Source organism: Budorcas taxicolor, chromosome 23 (assembly GCF_023091745.1).
Source record: "Budorcas taxicolor isolate Tak-1 chromosome 23, Takin1.1, whole genome shotgun sequence".
Taxonomy (NCBI): domain Eukaryota; kingdom Metazoa; phylum Chordata; class Mammalia; order Artiodactyla; family Bovidae; genus Budorcas; species Budorcas taxicolor.
In genome coordinates this window covers 46,106,744-46,120,363 of record NC_068932.1, presented here as the reverse complement: position 1 = coordinate 46,120,363, position 13,620 = coordinate 46,106,744, and the positions used below count along the sequence as shown (strand labels likewise).

The 13,620-nt window shown below is 44.8% G+C and overlaps 1 protein-coding gene across 5 annotated transcripts in view; it reads right to left on the bottom strand.

Moving 5' to 3' along the window:
• The window catches only part of DOCK1 (dedicator of cytokinesis 1), a 563,137-nt gene that overhangs the window by 77,935 nt on the left and 471,582 nt on the right, over positions 1-13,620 (bottom strand). For all 5 annotated transcript variants that reach the window (XM_052661098.1, XM_052661102.1, XM_052661099.1 and 2 more), the window contains exon 33: positions 9,545-9,693. In XM_052661098.1, coding sequence (XP_052517058.1) covers positions 9,545-9,693 — 149 coding nt within the window. The remainder of the gene's footprint in view (positions 1-9,544; positions 9,694-13,620) is intronic.

Sequence of the window (13,620 nt, the reverse complement as noted above, 5' to 3'; positions counted from 1 at the left end):
GCTGGATTCAGGGCTCACAAAGCAAGCAGACAGGGCATGCGTGTGAGGCTCTCTGGGACCCTCCTTTTACAAAACTGTGTTGAAGTAGAGCTGATTTTCAATGCTGTGTGGATTTCTGCTGTGCAAGGGGACTCAGCTATACAAGTATATCTTCTTTTTCACCTCTTCCGCTATGGTTTATTAGAGAAGACGGAACACAGTCCCCCATGCTTGTTGTGTATCCATTCTACATATACCAGTTGGCATCTGCTAACCCCAGACTCCCATCCATCTCTCCCCATCCCCCTCCCGCTTGGCAACCACAAGCCTGTTCTCTTGGTTTGTGAGCCTGTTTCTGTTTTGTAGGTAAGCTCATTCGTGTCATATTTTAGCTTCCACATATCAGTGATGTCTTATGATATTTACCTCTCTCTCTCTCTGACTTACTCCACTTAGTACGATCATCTCTAGTGGAATCCCCTGAAAATATATACACTCAGACATTGCTTCTCCAGGCAACTAGTCCCCCACTGTTATTGGGATCCCATAAGAATTTAAGCTGCATGAGAAGACTTTTCTTCTCTATTGGTCTCTGCTGTATTCCCAACCCCTAGGATGGCACCTGGCATGGATGCTCTAATGGGATGAACATGCTGTGTAAATATAAATGATTGCATAGAGTTGGTGTTAAATTGGAGCTGAGGAGGACTTAATAGGGCCCCCAAGGAGTGGGCCAGTAGGTTGCTAAGATACAACCTTGGCCACACAAGCCAAGTGGTGAACACACTCATTGCGGTGCTTGCAACTGGTCCATCCAACACCGTCCACCGCACTGCGGACCTGGGGCCCCACCGGTGCAGTGACACCTGCAGGGATATCCCTGTGAAGCAGGAGGCAAGGGGGCTGGTGAGACCCAAGGAGCCGCCTCAAAGCACGACCTCGAACATGCTGCCTGAAGTCACAATCTTATCATGCTATGGATGAAACAAAGGCTTAAAACAGGACTGGAGAGAAGTATTGATTCTTGCTTGACATCAAGGACTTAGCAACATCACAAAAACTGGGACTTCAGTAAATCCCTGCAATTCTCTTCTTGATCTGCTCCACTGTCTCCTTCCCCCCAGTAAACACTCTCTTTGATTCTGCTGGGCTTAAGAAGTTCAGAGATTTTAGGAACAGAGAAAAAAAGATGGTTCTTTCTACTGAAGGAGAAAGAATGAGTTGCATTTTTTTGGTTTACGTGAGGTCTCAGGAGAATGACTTTCACTATATAATAACAAACGTTGGGATACTAACCCACTATTACTCGTCTCTTTACAGGAAAAAAAAAACAAAAACAAAAAACAAAAAAAAAACTCTGCAAAAGGTGGTTCTTTCTGGAGACTAGCACAAGAGAAGTGTCTTACTACTGGACCAAAGTTGGCATTTCAAGGCAGCCCCATCTTCCATGATGGTACCATGTTGGGGATGCCAACGATTAAGTGATGAGTGCTGATTCTTCAGAAGAAGCCATCGTGAGGTAAAATAAGTCTAAATTTAATTAAAACACACAATTCAATTCCATACATGTTTAAGGAGCATACAACAAAGAAGGCTTAGAGAGTGAAGGAAAACATACCTCATCCTAACACAGGCAAACACATATCGGCATTTCAAATTGCTCATCACTAAGTTAATCAGAAGGTATCTGAATTTAGAGTCTACTTTCTGGAAATGGCATGTTTTCTCTGCTTCTCCACAAACCTCGCTGTCACAAAACAAGGGCAATAAAGGAAGCCAGCTCCCTAAGTAGGCTGCTTATCAAATTTTGACTGATGAATTTAATGTTTTCTAAAAAGAGTGGATGAATGATAAGTAAATCAGAAGAACACAGCTGATTCTAATTTCACTAACCTCAAGTCTAAACTCTGTAATTTGCACAAACACCTGGCGACCCTGTTCCGTTTATCAGCGAGGATTCAATTCCACAGATATGCAGCTTAGCCTCAAATTCCAGGGCCTTCATCAATTTTCACCGAATATACTAGCATCAGTTCGCTCCTGTGCTGTGAACTGTTATCATAATCAGGATTAAATGATCCTGTCCAAATAAACTGGAGAAAGTACATTTGCTGAAAGAGCAGGGCTGGTTTTCTAAAAATCATGTTTATTATCTTATTTGTAAACACATGCTGTCTGGTAATTTGAAACAGGATTCTCTATGCTTGGGATAAAATTAGCAAGGGTTTACTGTGTTGCTCAGAAGGTAACAGAGGCTCACTCATGTGATAAGTAAAATCATTATATTATCCCCTCTTTTCTGAAACACTAATATCACCACAGAAATATCCACAGGGTGTCCAACTTAAAATATTGAACAGAGCATCTCTAAGCACCCGATACCAGTGGCCCTATGAGAATATGAAACATAAGAGGCCACATAGAAACACAGGCTTTTCAGAAGGTTGCTGTTAAGTTGAACACAGGGGAGGCTGACGGGAGCTATGCTCGGAGGAGTAATGTATGATATTGACATCAACTCAATTAACTTAGAAAGAACCATTGCTTTCACCACTCAGTGCCAACATGAACCATGAGTTATTGGCTCTAACTTAAGAGATCATGGACTGAAAGGTCTCAGTACAGGATAATCTAAAAGCCAGTTCTCCTTGGTTTGGAATGCATCATTGCTGTTGGGGGTTAGACTTACCATTCTTGTTATACTGCATTTATAAATGTATAAAACCAGGCTTGCATTCTCCAGGTATCCAGGGACACGTTTATAGAAGAGATCTGGGGTTACGTCAGAGCAAAGCAGGAAGCAGGACCAGGATGGAAGGTTGGAATCGGTAACTCAACACATGGGTCAATAGCCGAGAGAAGGTGAGCTCTAGGACTGCGGGAAGCGAAGCACATTAGCAAAATGTTCTTCGACCCTTCAAGAAAACCTGAGTGCAGGCAAGCGGCTTCTCACTGCATGCTGCTTTACTGCACTTCGCAGATACTGCATTTTCACTGACTGAAGATTTGTGCCTTGAGCGTGTCTCTCCGTGCCATGGATTGAACAGCATTTGCTCACTTCTCTGTGTCACATTTTGGTAATTCTTGCAATATTCCAAACCCTCCACCAGCTTTTAAGGCTCACAGAAGGCTCAGATGATGGTTAGCAATTTTTAGCAATAAAATATTTTTTTACTTTTTTAGCAATAAATTGTTTTTAATTAAGGTATGATCATTGCTTTTGTAGATATAATGCCACTCCACATTTAAGAGACTGCTGTATAGTGCAAACACAACTTTTATACAAACTAGGAAACCAGAAAATTCATGCGATTCACTTTGTTGAGATTTCCCTTCATCGTGGTGGTCTGGAACCAAACCCACAATATCTCCTGGGCCTGCCTGGCTGGCTGCACTTTGTCCTAATTTGTGTTTCTTAGAGCAAAGCATCTCATAAGATCCTGTGCCGGGAGCCACCACGGGAGATCCCACCCATGACAAGGTCATGTGGAAGAGAACTGTTAAGCAAGGCTTCAGGACTCAACGGGCTCCCTATGCTTTCTCGATCACCTACACCAAAACCAGAATCTGTCTGTATTACTATTTCATGACTTTCACCAACTCCTCTGACATTAACAGGGGGCTATTCCTGACCACATTTCTCTGGAGAAAATTAACTTAGGGCTATAGCTAATAAGTCTCCTGGACATGAGAGGAATCATTTCCAATCAAAATCCCTCTGTTAGCATTCTAGCTTGCTTGGCAGGTATATCCAGACTGTTGCAGCTACGCATGATTATTTACAGCCTCCCAACTGTGACAGGCATGGAAAGCCTAAAACATAGAGCCTTTCAGAGAGTTAAAAGTTATTAGAGTAGTGCTAATGTAGGATTTCATTATTGGGCCAATGCTTGTTGCTAAGTTCCCATATCTCATCCACTGTGCACCTGGGAGTGCATTAGTTAACATAGGTGGAAAGTGAAAAAAATAAGTGTAGCCTTGAAATTAACCACATCAGACTTTTGAGCTAATTGGTTCTTTCTTGTAACTCACTGCACCTTTGCTCCTTGAGAAATGTAACTTGTTTAATACTTTTTGAGGCTGACACAGATTAGAAATATAAGAAAAAACATTTCAAGGGAAAATAAGTTTTCTGGTTGAGAAGCCTTTATCAAAAGAGGGTCATAAAATGTTCACAGGCCTCCAAGGCCATAAGATAATGTACACAATATTGTTTATGGGAAAAGTTTGCAGAAAAATCCTGGTTTCGATAAAGACAAAACAGATGTAATGTTTGGGCTGACTCTGTATGACTTTGCATCTTTCATTTCCCTCTATGTATAAGATAAGGTATAAAAGTACCTTTTAAAAATCAAGCTATTGGGCCTCGCTTGAAGAAGCTTGGTCACCCCGTGTTTTTCTTTTTTCTCTTTTTTTCTCTCTTACTTTTTTCTTCAGGCTGATCCCTTGGAGCATAGCGGCTCCCTGCGTTCACTTATCTGCCCGGGTTTCTAAGCCCTGAACGGGAAGATGTTCTGCGTCTTCACTCCCTCGGGAGACCGGGAAGGCACCTGTGGCCTCTGTGAGCAGGGCGAACTTCTTGTCTCGAAGTTTTATCGGCTTTCTATGTAAACCAAGGAATATCAGCCTCTTCCTCTCCTCTATTTTCTTATCTACAATATTCTCTCCTTATCTCGCTCTAAATCATCCGCCGACGCCGTTTTTCCTTCAGGTTCCCCTGGATCCTGCGGGGACTGGACCCCAGCAATCCTGGAGGTATGACCAAGGTTTCAGACCATCCCCTGGCATTAGAGAGCTCCAGAAATTAGATTCTCTTTCGTTCTGTGACCCCAGATGGAACTGTCTAAGCCAACAGCATTGCAGAACCACACCCTTCTCTTTAGCATCACTAGCAGGCTGGGGTAGGGTGGGTGAAAGTCAGTTAACTGTCTGTGGATCACACGGCCAGGAGGAAGGCACAGGCTTAGCAGAGAGCGCCCTGGTCTCCCACACCCTTGGGGCTCCGTGCTTATAGGTTGACACCTGAAAAGTAACTGACGCTCCCCAAATCTGTCACTCAGCCTTCAATCCTCGTGCTCAGACACACCACTGTTTTGAGGGTTATTGCATTCCCCTGGCCTAACCGCTCTGTAAACTTAATTACACACTTCATTAGTCTCTGGCACTCCATAGCCCACGTCCTGTCAATAAAGTCCCCACATCCCTCTAGGTTTAACAAGCAGGCAGCTCAGTGACCTTGAAGCTTCTGTGAAATACCCAGGAATCTATAGTCAAGCCTCAGACCTGCAGCAGCCTGGTAGGGGACTGTCTGCGGCGTGGCCACACCTGGCGACACCTCGGACAGGGGCAGCTGCGCCCCTCTGCTCCACAGAACAGACCAGGGACTGCCTTCGGGGCTGTCTCCATTGACAGTGAACCCCAGGAGCAAGCCTGCAGTTAAGTCTTGTGGGTTAAAGGGGATTGTGGGCGTCTAGGCAGATATTTCGGAGAAGGCAATGGCACCCCACTCCAGTACTCTTGCCTGGAAAATCCCATGGGTGGAGGAGCCTGGTGGGCTGCAGTCCAAGGGGTCGCAAAGAGTTGGACACGACTGAGCGACTCCACTTTAACTTTTCACTTTCCTGCATTGGAGAAGGAAATGGCAACCCACTCCAGTGTACTTGCCTGGAGAATCCCAGGGACGGGGGAGCCTGGTGGGCTGTCGTCTATGGGGTTACACAGAGTCGGACACGACTGAAGCGACTTAGCAGCAGCAGCAGCAGGCAGATCTTTGGGCTTCCCAGGTGGTGCTAGTGGTAAAGAACCTGCCTGCCAATGCAGGAGATGTAAGAGATGTGGGTTCGATCCCTGGGTCGGGAAGATCCCCTGGAGTAGGAATAGTAACCCCCTCCAGTATTCTTGCCTGGAGAATCCCAGGGACAGAGGAGCCTGGTGGGCTGCCGTCTATGGGGTTGCACAGGGTCAGACACAACTGACGCGACTTATCAGCAGTACCAGCCAGCATTCTCACCTGGGGAATCCAATGGAGAGAAAAGCCTGGTGGGCTACAGTCCAGGGGTCACAAAGAGTCAGATATGACCAAAGCGACTTAGTATGCACACACTCAGGCATCTCTTTGCTGGACAGCTTTTACAATATTAACACAATTCAGTGTCGTCAGAACTCTCAGGGTCCAGGGCGTCAGTGTCCATGACCTCTTGGACCACTTTTGAGTCTGGGGTTCAGTGAAATGAAAGCCTAATTTGGGGGCCATATTTCCCTTCTAAGCATCCAAAACAACAGAATCAAGTATTATTTTTTAAATGAAAGCAAGAACAAAGCAATCAACAAAATCCCAATGAACTGAAGAAGAAATACAAAATCACCACCGAACATATTCATATTCATATTACAGTGCAAACTACATTGGCTTTGCCACCAAGAGGCAGAAGCTGCCAACACCCACTTGGGTTATTCAATTATTTGCTTAAGGTAACCAGCCTGGGCAGCAAGAAGAGATTATTCAAACAGGAATTTGCAACATTTAGGACACAAAGATTACTCATGTTATAATTTTTTACAACTAAACAGGAATTTCTGAAAGTCTTGGAGCATTTTTCTGACCCTCAGGAAGAGAACAGAAAATAGTTGTGACCGAAAACACTATTTTTCTGTGGAGTCTTTTCCATCTCATTTTTATTAAAGGTTGAGAGCCCACATGGCCATTTGCTACGATTCTTAGCTGTTAGTTCTGTATTTTCCAAAGATAGAAGGAATGGAATTCTTCAAAAAAAAAAGGTGCCAAGGGAGAATTTAAAAGGTATGCTTTTCTTCTGAATCAAAATCTCGTGAGGCTGAGGCTCAGGATGTACTCATGTGGGGGGCAGGGTCTGGTGGCTCAGACAGTAAAGAATCCGCCTGCAATGTGAGAGACCCGGGTTCAGTCCCTGGGTTGGGAAGGTCCCCTGGAGAAAGGAATGGCAACCCACTCCTGAATTTTTGCCTGGAGAATCCCATGGACAGAGGAGTCTGGTGGGCTACAGTCCATGGGGTCCCAAAGAGTTGGACACAATTGAGCAACTAACACTTTCACTTTCCCACTTTCTCAGCGAGATAGGGGAGAGGTTAGTTAAGGCTCATCTTTGCAACCCCACAGACTGCAGCCTGCCAGGCTCCTCTGTCCATGGGATTCTTCAGGCATGAATACTGGAGTGGGCTGCCATTTCCTCCTTCAGGGTATCTTCCTAGCCCAGGGACTGAACCTGTGTCTCTCACGTCTCCTGCGTTGGCAGGCGGGTTCTTTACCACTAGCGCCACCTGGGAAGTCGGCTGCCATGCCCTCCTCCAGGGGATCTTCCTGACCCAGGATCAAACCCATGTCTCCCGCATGTCCTGCATTGCGGGCAGATTCCTTACCCCTGAGCCATCAGGAAAGCCTGCCTGCCGACATGAAGCAGACTATTTTCTAGGTGGGAAGGGTTTCTAGAATGCAAGGCCACTTGGTACATATGTGAGCCTCCTAGTTCACATGCTCCTGTCTTGGCCAAGCTCTTCCATGATGGATCAGATCACGTGTACCTGTTAGGACCTGCCCAGAGCCAATAGTATTGAGGTCAGGAATTGCCTGCAGCCATCGAAATAGGGTCCCCGGCTACCAGGAGGCCATGTGAAGCCATAACTCCAGGCCACCCTATCCCACCCCCATGCCATCCTTTCCCAACTCCACGCCAGACCCCCCAGTGCATGAACATTGGGGATAAGCAACACCCAGGACACAGAAAAGGGACACTTATTTTGAAAGAAGATTCATGCTCCTTCTTGCAGAAATGGAGACAAGGAAGAAGCAGACTCTTGGAGAATTGTATGTATCAGAACATTCTAATGAAATACCCTCCACTGCCACTGGAGACCCTAGGAGCAACAGCGCTGGGCAACTTTTTTAAAAAACCAATGTGTAAGACATGCTTTTGAAATTCCAGTGATGGTGTGAGGCAGCTTAAACTTGAGTGAAACGGCAGGTATGTCTTCTGAATGTAGCAGGTCACTTCTCCACCGCAACTGTAAGAGTGTGAAACAACTGCTCACGGGGCATAGTTCACAGGAGGGTCTGAACAGCCCCATCCTGAAAGCTACAGCAACCTCTCAAAAAAGAGGCTCTGTCAAATGTTCAAAACAGTGAAGTTTTGTAAAAATGAAAAACCTTCATGCCTTCCCCTCTCTCCATTCGGTTTGCACATCTGCTATGAACGCAGAGCCAATTTAAGCCTTGTTGATGTGACTAATAAGGTTAGATAATTGAATTGGTGGCAGATTAGACAGCAGTCAGCCAGGCCTGTCCTAGAAACTCCCTGGATGGGGAGGGGGAGGGGAGCAGGGGAGCAGGGGCAAGGCGTGCCCCTGTGTGCACGCGTCGTCAGCTACACATATTCCCCAACGTCACCGACAAGGAAAGAGGGCACGCCCCGTGCTTCAGGAGAGGGGCTGCTGGAGGACAAGAGCTGAACCGAGGGCAGAGAGGAGTCTGAAAAGATACGGTGAGTGGAGAGACAGATGCTGTGGTCCAGGAGAGGCTGGAATGGGGGGCGAAGGGAGCAGATGGACCCTGCAGCTGAGACAGAGGAAGAAGCACAAACCACGGCAACCCACCAGCGAGGCCAAGAGAGCAAGCCAAGGCCGGGCCGGTGGAACGGGACCCGTGAACCAGATGACAAGGAGCCCGGCAGGAATGAGGGCCCTGGGGAAGCAGCAGATTTGGGAAGGATGACATGCCCGGGGTCATCCACACGCCGTCCCCCGCAGGGAGGCTGAGATAGGTCAGTAGAAAATCTGAGCTGTCCCAATGGAAAAGGAAAGTGATCATTTCCCAATTCACAAGACCAGATTACTTTAGCAAAGAGATTTTTTTTTTCACTAGTCTTTTTTCCCCCTGATTTTACTTTCAGGGTGTCTTATCACCTGTCTGTGAAGGTACAAACAGAAGATAATATAAGTGAACGAATGGTCAAGGATCCTTGACCGAAAATTCATGGCCTTGGGCATGCGGCTCTGAGTTTGACAGGGATGGAGCCTGCCGCTGCTGCAGGGGAGGCAGGAAGTCTGGACCACTAGGAAAGCCCCTACATATACCTTCATGAATTTCGTCTGTCTCATTGCACAGGCAAAAACATCAAGGCACACACTTAGAAGAAGAAAGGCAAAGACTTTAGACTTAAAAATAAGGTAACTCAGCATGAAGCAGCCAGTCAGAAATTAACAGTCAGGTCTGATCAAACCTTCTACTGCACCTTTGCAGGAGAGTGAAAGAATTTTACCCAGTTTTAATGTGTAAGTAAATCCAGAAAAAAGTAACTGAAAGCTAAAAACAAAGAGCAATGCTCCATAAAGCTGAGAGCAGTCCTCCTTAAGAACGACAGGCTTCCTCCACAAGGAAAACCTAGGACTCTTCTCTCTTAGGATGTAGGGAAGTGTTTTCCATATTCCCCACATGTAACTACAGAACTATCTATGAGTCCTCAAGAGGACACACCAGAGCACCTTGAGAAAGTGGCTTGTGTCCAGGCCACTTACCGCACCCCCACGTCCTTACCATCTGGAAGCTTCGGGTAGAGTGGAATTCACACTGCATCATGTCGAAGAAGATGGGGATGGTGGCTTTGCGAAGCTCTGTCTCTGGAATCAGCGTCATTTCCAATATGGGACCGACCATCTCTGGAATGAACTTGATCTTGTGTTGACCTTGAATAAAGAAATGCATTATTCAACAATTTTTTTTTTTTAATTAGGACTCTGAAATGGGCTTCAATGGACAAAACAAAACTACACAGATCACTATAATTTTGAAGGCTAGGATCTGGAGAATATATATCCATTTCTCATCCACAGGCAACAATTTTGAATGTGTTCAGCCTGTAGTATAAGGAGTGGACAGTACTGCAAATTTAAGTAAAGCCATTAAAAAAATCCATCAAGTACAAGGCCTGTAGTCATGGTTTGTCTGTTATAGACAATAAAAGCCATTTTACAAATAGACAGTTACATCACACACATAAGAGGCGTGAGCTGCCAGTGGGTACCCAGATTGGAAAGAGCAGGGCTGGGAGACGGGACACTGGGCATCTCACTTTGTAGACAATGAACAAGAGTTGCTGAAGTGAAGGCAGATAGGGTTGACGGTCTCTTGGGCCCTCTGTGGCTGCAGCATCATTTGAAACCAGTTTACTACTTGGAACCTCTGTAAATAATGTTGAGTGATTTCTGTAACCTTCTGAACGACTGCAATCAAAAAAAGCAATGCCAGACCTCAGAATATGAAGCTGTGAACACAGAAAGGACTTTGGTTTTTTTTGACTAACAATGTGATTGAAAAATGCTTGTTTATTTAATATTTATTTATTTGGCTCTGTCGGGTCTTAGCGGAGGCAGGTGGGGTCTTCATCACGTCATGAGGGATCTTTCGTTGCCGCTGCGGCGCCCAGGTTCAGTAGTTGAGCATGCAGGCTTACTTGCCCCATGGCATGTGGGATCTTGGTTTCCTGATCAAGGATCAAACTTGTGTCCCCTGCATTTGAAGGTGGATTCTTAACCACTGGACTGCAAGGGAAGTCCCCCAAAATGCTTATTTAAATAACTCCTTTATCTTATAAATCACCTATCTTGTCCAGATATAATTTTTTTCAGTATCAGATTATAATATTCATTATGATTCACAGGGCAATAGTATTTGCTTAAAAAGAACTTTTGAGAAACCTTCTCAAATACAATTGCCCCATCACTAATAATGAATATTACAGTATTAGCTGACATTTACCAAGTACAACTACAAGACAAGCCTCATGGAAAGGGCCCCTCTGATTCTCAACATCATTTTGTGAGATGACGACCACGCCTCCCTCAATGTTAAAAACTGAGCCTTAAAAAAATTTTAATAAACTTTATATTTGATAGCAAAACTGAGCAGAAGGTACAAAGATTTCTCCTATATTCCCACCTGATTAGCACCACCCTCTCCCAGGGTGGCGGCCATTCTGAACTCTGTTTCACAGACAAAGAGTCTGCAGACTTCCCTAAACCAGCATGCTGTCCACTGGAAATAGCAGGGCAGGATGGGAACCCGGGTCTGGGATTCTGAAGCCTCGGCCGTGTCCCCATTCCCTGCCTGCTTGTCATGGCATCTTTCCAGGGAAGTGGCACTCGCCGACCCTCCGTAAAAGAAAGGGTGCTGGCTGCCCACAGCGCTCCCTCATCTGTCTGCTCTAACAATTACCCAGGGGCTGGGAGCTCCCTAGCGGTCCAGTGGTTACAATGGCTTGCACTGCTGTGGTCCTGGGTTCAATCCCTGGTCTGGGAACTAAGACTTGGCTGCACAGCCAAACAAAACAGACAAACAAACACAGATGAAGCGGACAAGGGCCTGTCATTTTCTCTAGCATTACTGCAGTAACACGCTTCTAAAATGTGTCCCTCAGAAAGTAGAAACTGGCTTCTTTCAGGTTCCAAACCTGTTTATTTTTCTTTTCTATTTCAACTACTTTCTTGGAAATGCTGGTATTATACCTTTTGAGGCCTCTGCTTTCGACTGCTAACTCAAAAATCTCAGTTTTTTTTTTTTTTCATTTTTTGCTGCCAATTTTCCTTCCCCCGGGCAGTGGCTCCTAAACCTTGCTAGACCTAAACTCCTGAGGGCTGGGAGTGACAAGGGTGAGCTTCCAGAGAACCTGCAGTGATAAGAGGCCAACAGAGGGAATGAGCTGGGAGACCCCCCTTCCTCCCTACCCATGTCTGGAAAGAATATACTGGAAACCTCATTTCCAAAAAACGGAAGTGTTCGCCTCATGTGAGATGACATAATTAAATTTAGAGGCAGGGTTATCCAGTAAGAGGTCTTTTAAATTCCTGCCTTCTTATCTTTAATTTCAGAATTTCTGATTTATTTTTATTTCACTCCATTAGAATTTATATCATTTCTTTCCAACATATAATAGAAGAATGCATAAGAGTTAAATTCTTGAATGAATTATTTGCAACATTATGTTATTAAGACTTGTAATTTACCCAGTTAATCAATATTACTAATATTTTACATAATCTGGAAATGGAATGGATACAATAAATAATTTAGCTTTCCTTAGAACTCAGCTACTGCAGATTTCAGAAAAGAGAACTGTTAAACGAATTTGGCTATTATAAATGAAGACCCTTAACAAAACATATAATCCTCATCAGTTCAGTTCAGTTCAGTCGCTCAGTCGAGTTCAGTCGCTCAGTCGTGTCCAACTCTTTGCAACCGACCCCATGAATCGCAGCACGTCAGGCCTCCCTGTCCATCACCAACTCCCGGAGTTAACTCAAACTCAAGTCCATCGAGTCAGTGATGCCATCCAGCCATCTCATCCTCTGTCGTCCCCTTCTCCTCCTGCCCTCAATCCCTCCCAGCATCAAAGTCTTTTCCAATGAGTCAGCTCTTTGCATGAGGTGGCCAAAGTACTGGAATTTCAGCTTTAGCATCATTCCTTCCAAAGAAATCCCAGGGCTGATCTCCTTCAGAATGGACTGGTTGGATCTCCTTGCAGTCCAAGGGACTCTCAAGAGTCTTCTCCAACACCACACTTCAAAAGCATCAATTTTTCAGCGCTCAGCCTTCTTCACAGTCCAACTCTCACATCCATACATGACTACTGGAAAAATCATAACCTTGACTAGACGGACCTTAGTTGGCAAAGTAATGTCTCTGCTTTTGAATATGCTATCTAGGTTGGTCATAACTTTCCTTCCAAGGAGTAAGCATCTTTTAATTTCATGGCTGCAGTCACCATCTGCAGTGATTTTGGAGCCCAAAATAATAAAGTCTGACACTGTTTCCACTGTTTCCTCATCTATTTCCCATGAAGTGATGGGACTGGATGCCATGATCTTCGTCTTCTGAATGTTGAGCTTTAAGCCAACTTTTTCACTCCCCTCTTTCACTTTCATCAAGAGGCTTTTTAGTTCCTCTTCACTTTCTGCCATAAGGGTGGTGTCATCTGCATATCTGAGGTTATTGATATTTCTCCCAGCACTCTTGATTCCAGCTTGTGCTTCCTCCAGCCCAATGTTTCTTATGATGTACTCTGCATAGAAGTTAAATAAGCAGGGTGACAATATACAGCCTTGACGTACTCCTTTTCCTATTTGGAACCAGCCTGTTGTTCCATGTCCGTTCTAACGGTTGCTTCCTGACCTGCATACAGATTTCTCAAGAGGCAGGTCAGGTGGTCTGGTATTCCCATCTCTTTCAGAATTTTCCACAGTTTATTGTGATCCACACAGTCAAAGACTTTGGCATAGTCAATAAAGCAGAAGTTAGTGGCCTAAATGAAACGAATTCTGAAATTTGTACTGCATGGACATATACACAAAATGTGACATTCAACAAGGAATCTGAATACTACTAAAATCTTATTTTAAAAATCTTATTAACCTCTACTAAATAAATAATACTTTGACTAAAGCTCTAATATAATGTGATTTTCATCACTTCCCCCAAAGCTTATTGTTTCTGAAAGGCATGTAACTGAGGCAAAGCATTCTCTCAAAAATGCTATTATATTCTGTCTCTCGGGTGTCATTTCTCTTGTATTGTGTCTAAAAAAATGCCAGAGCCAGTGTTTCAGAAGACAGATGCTG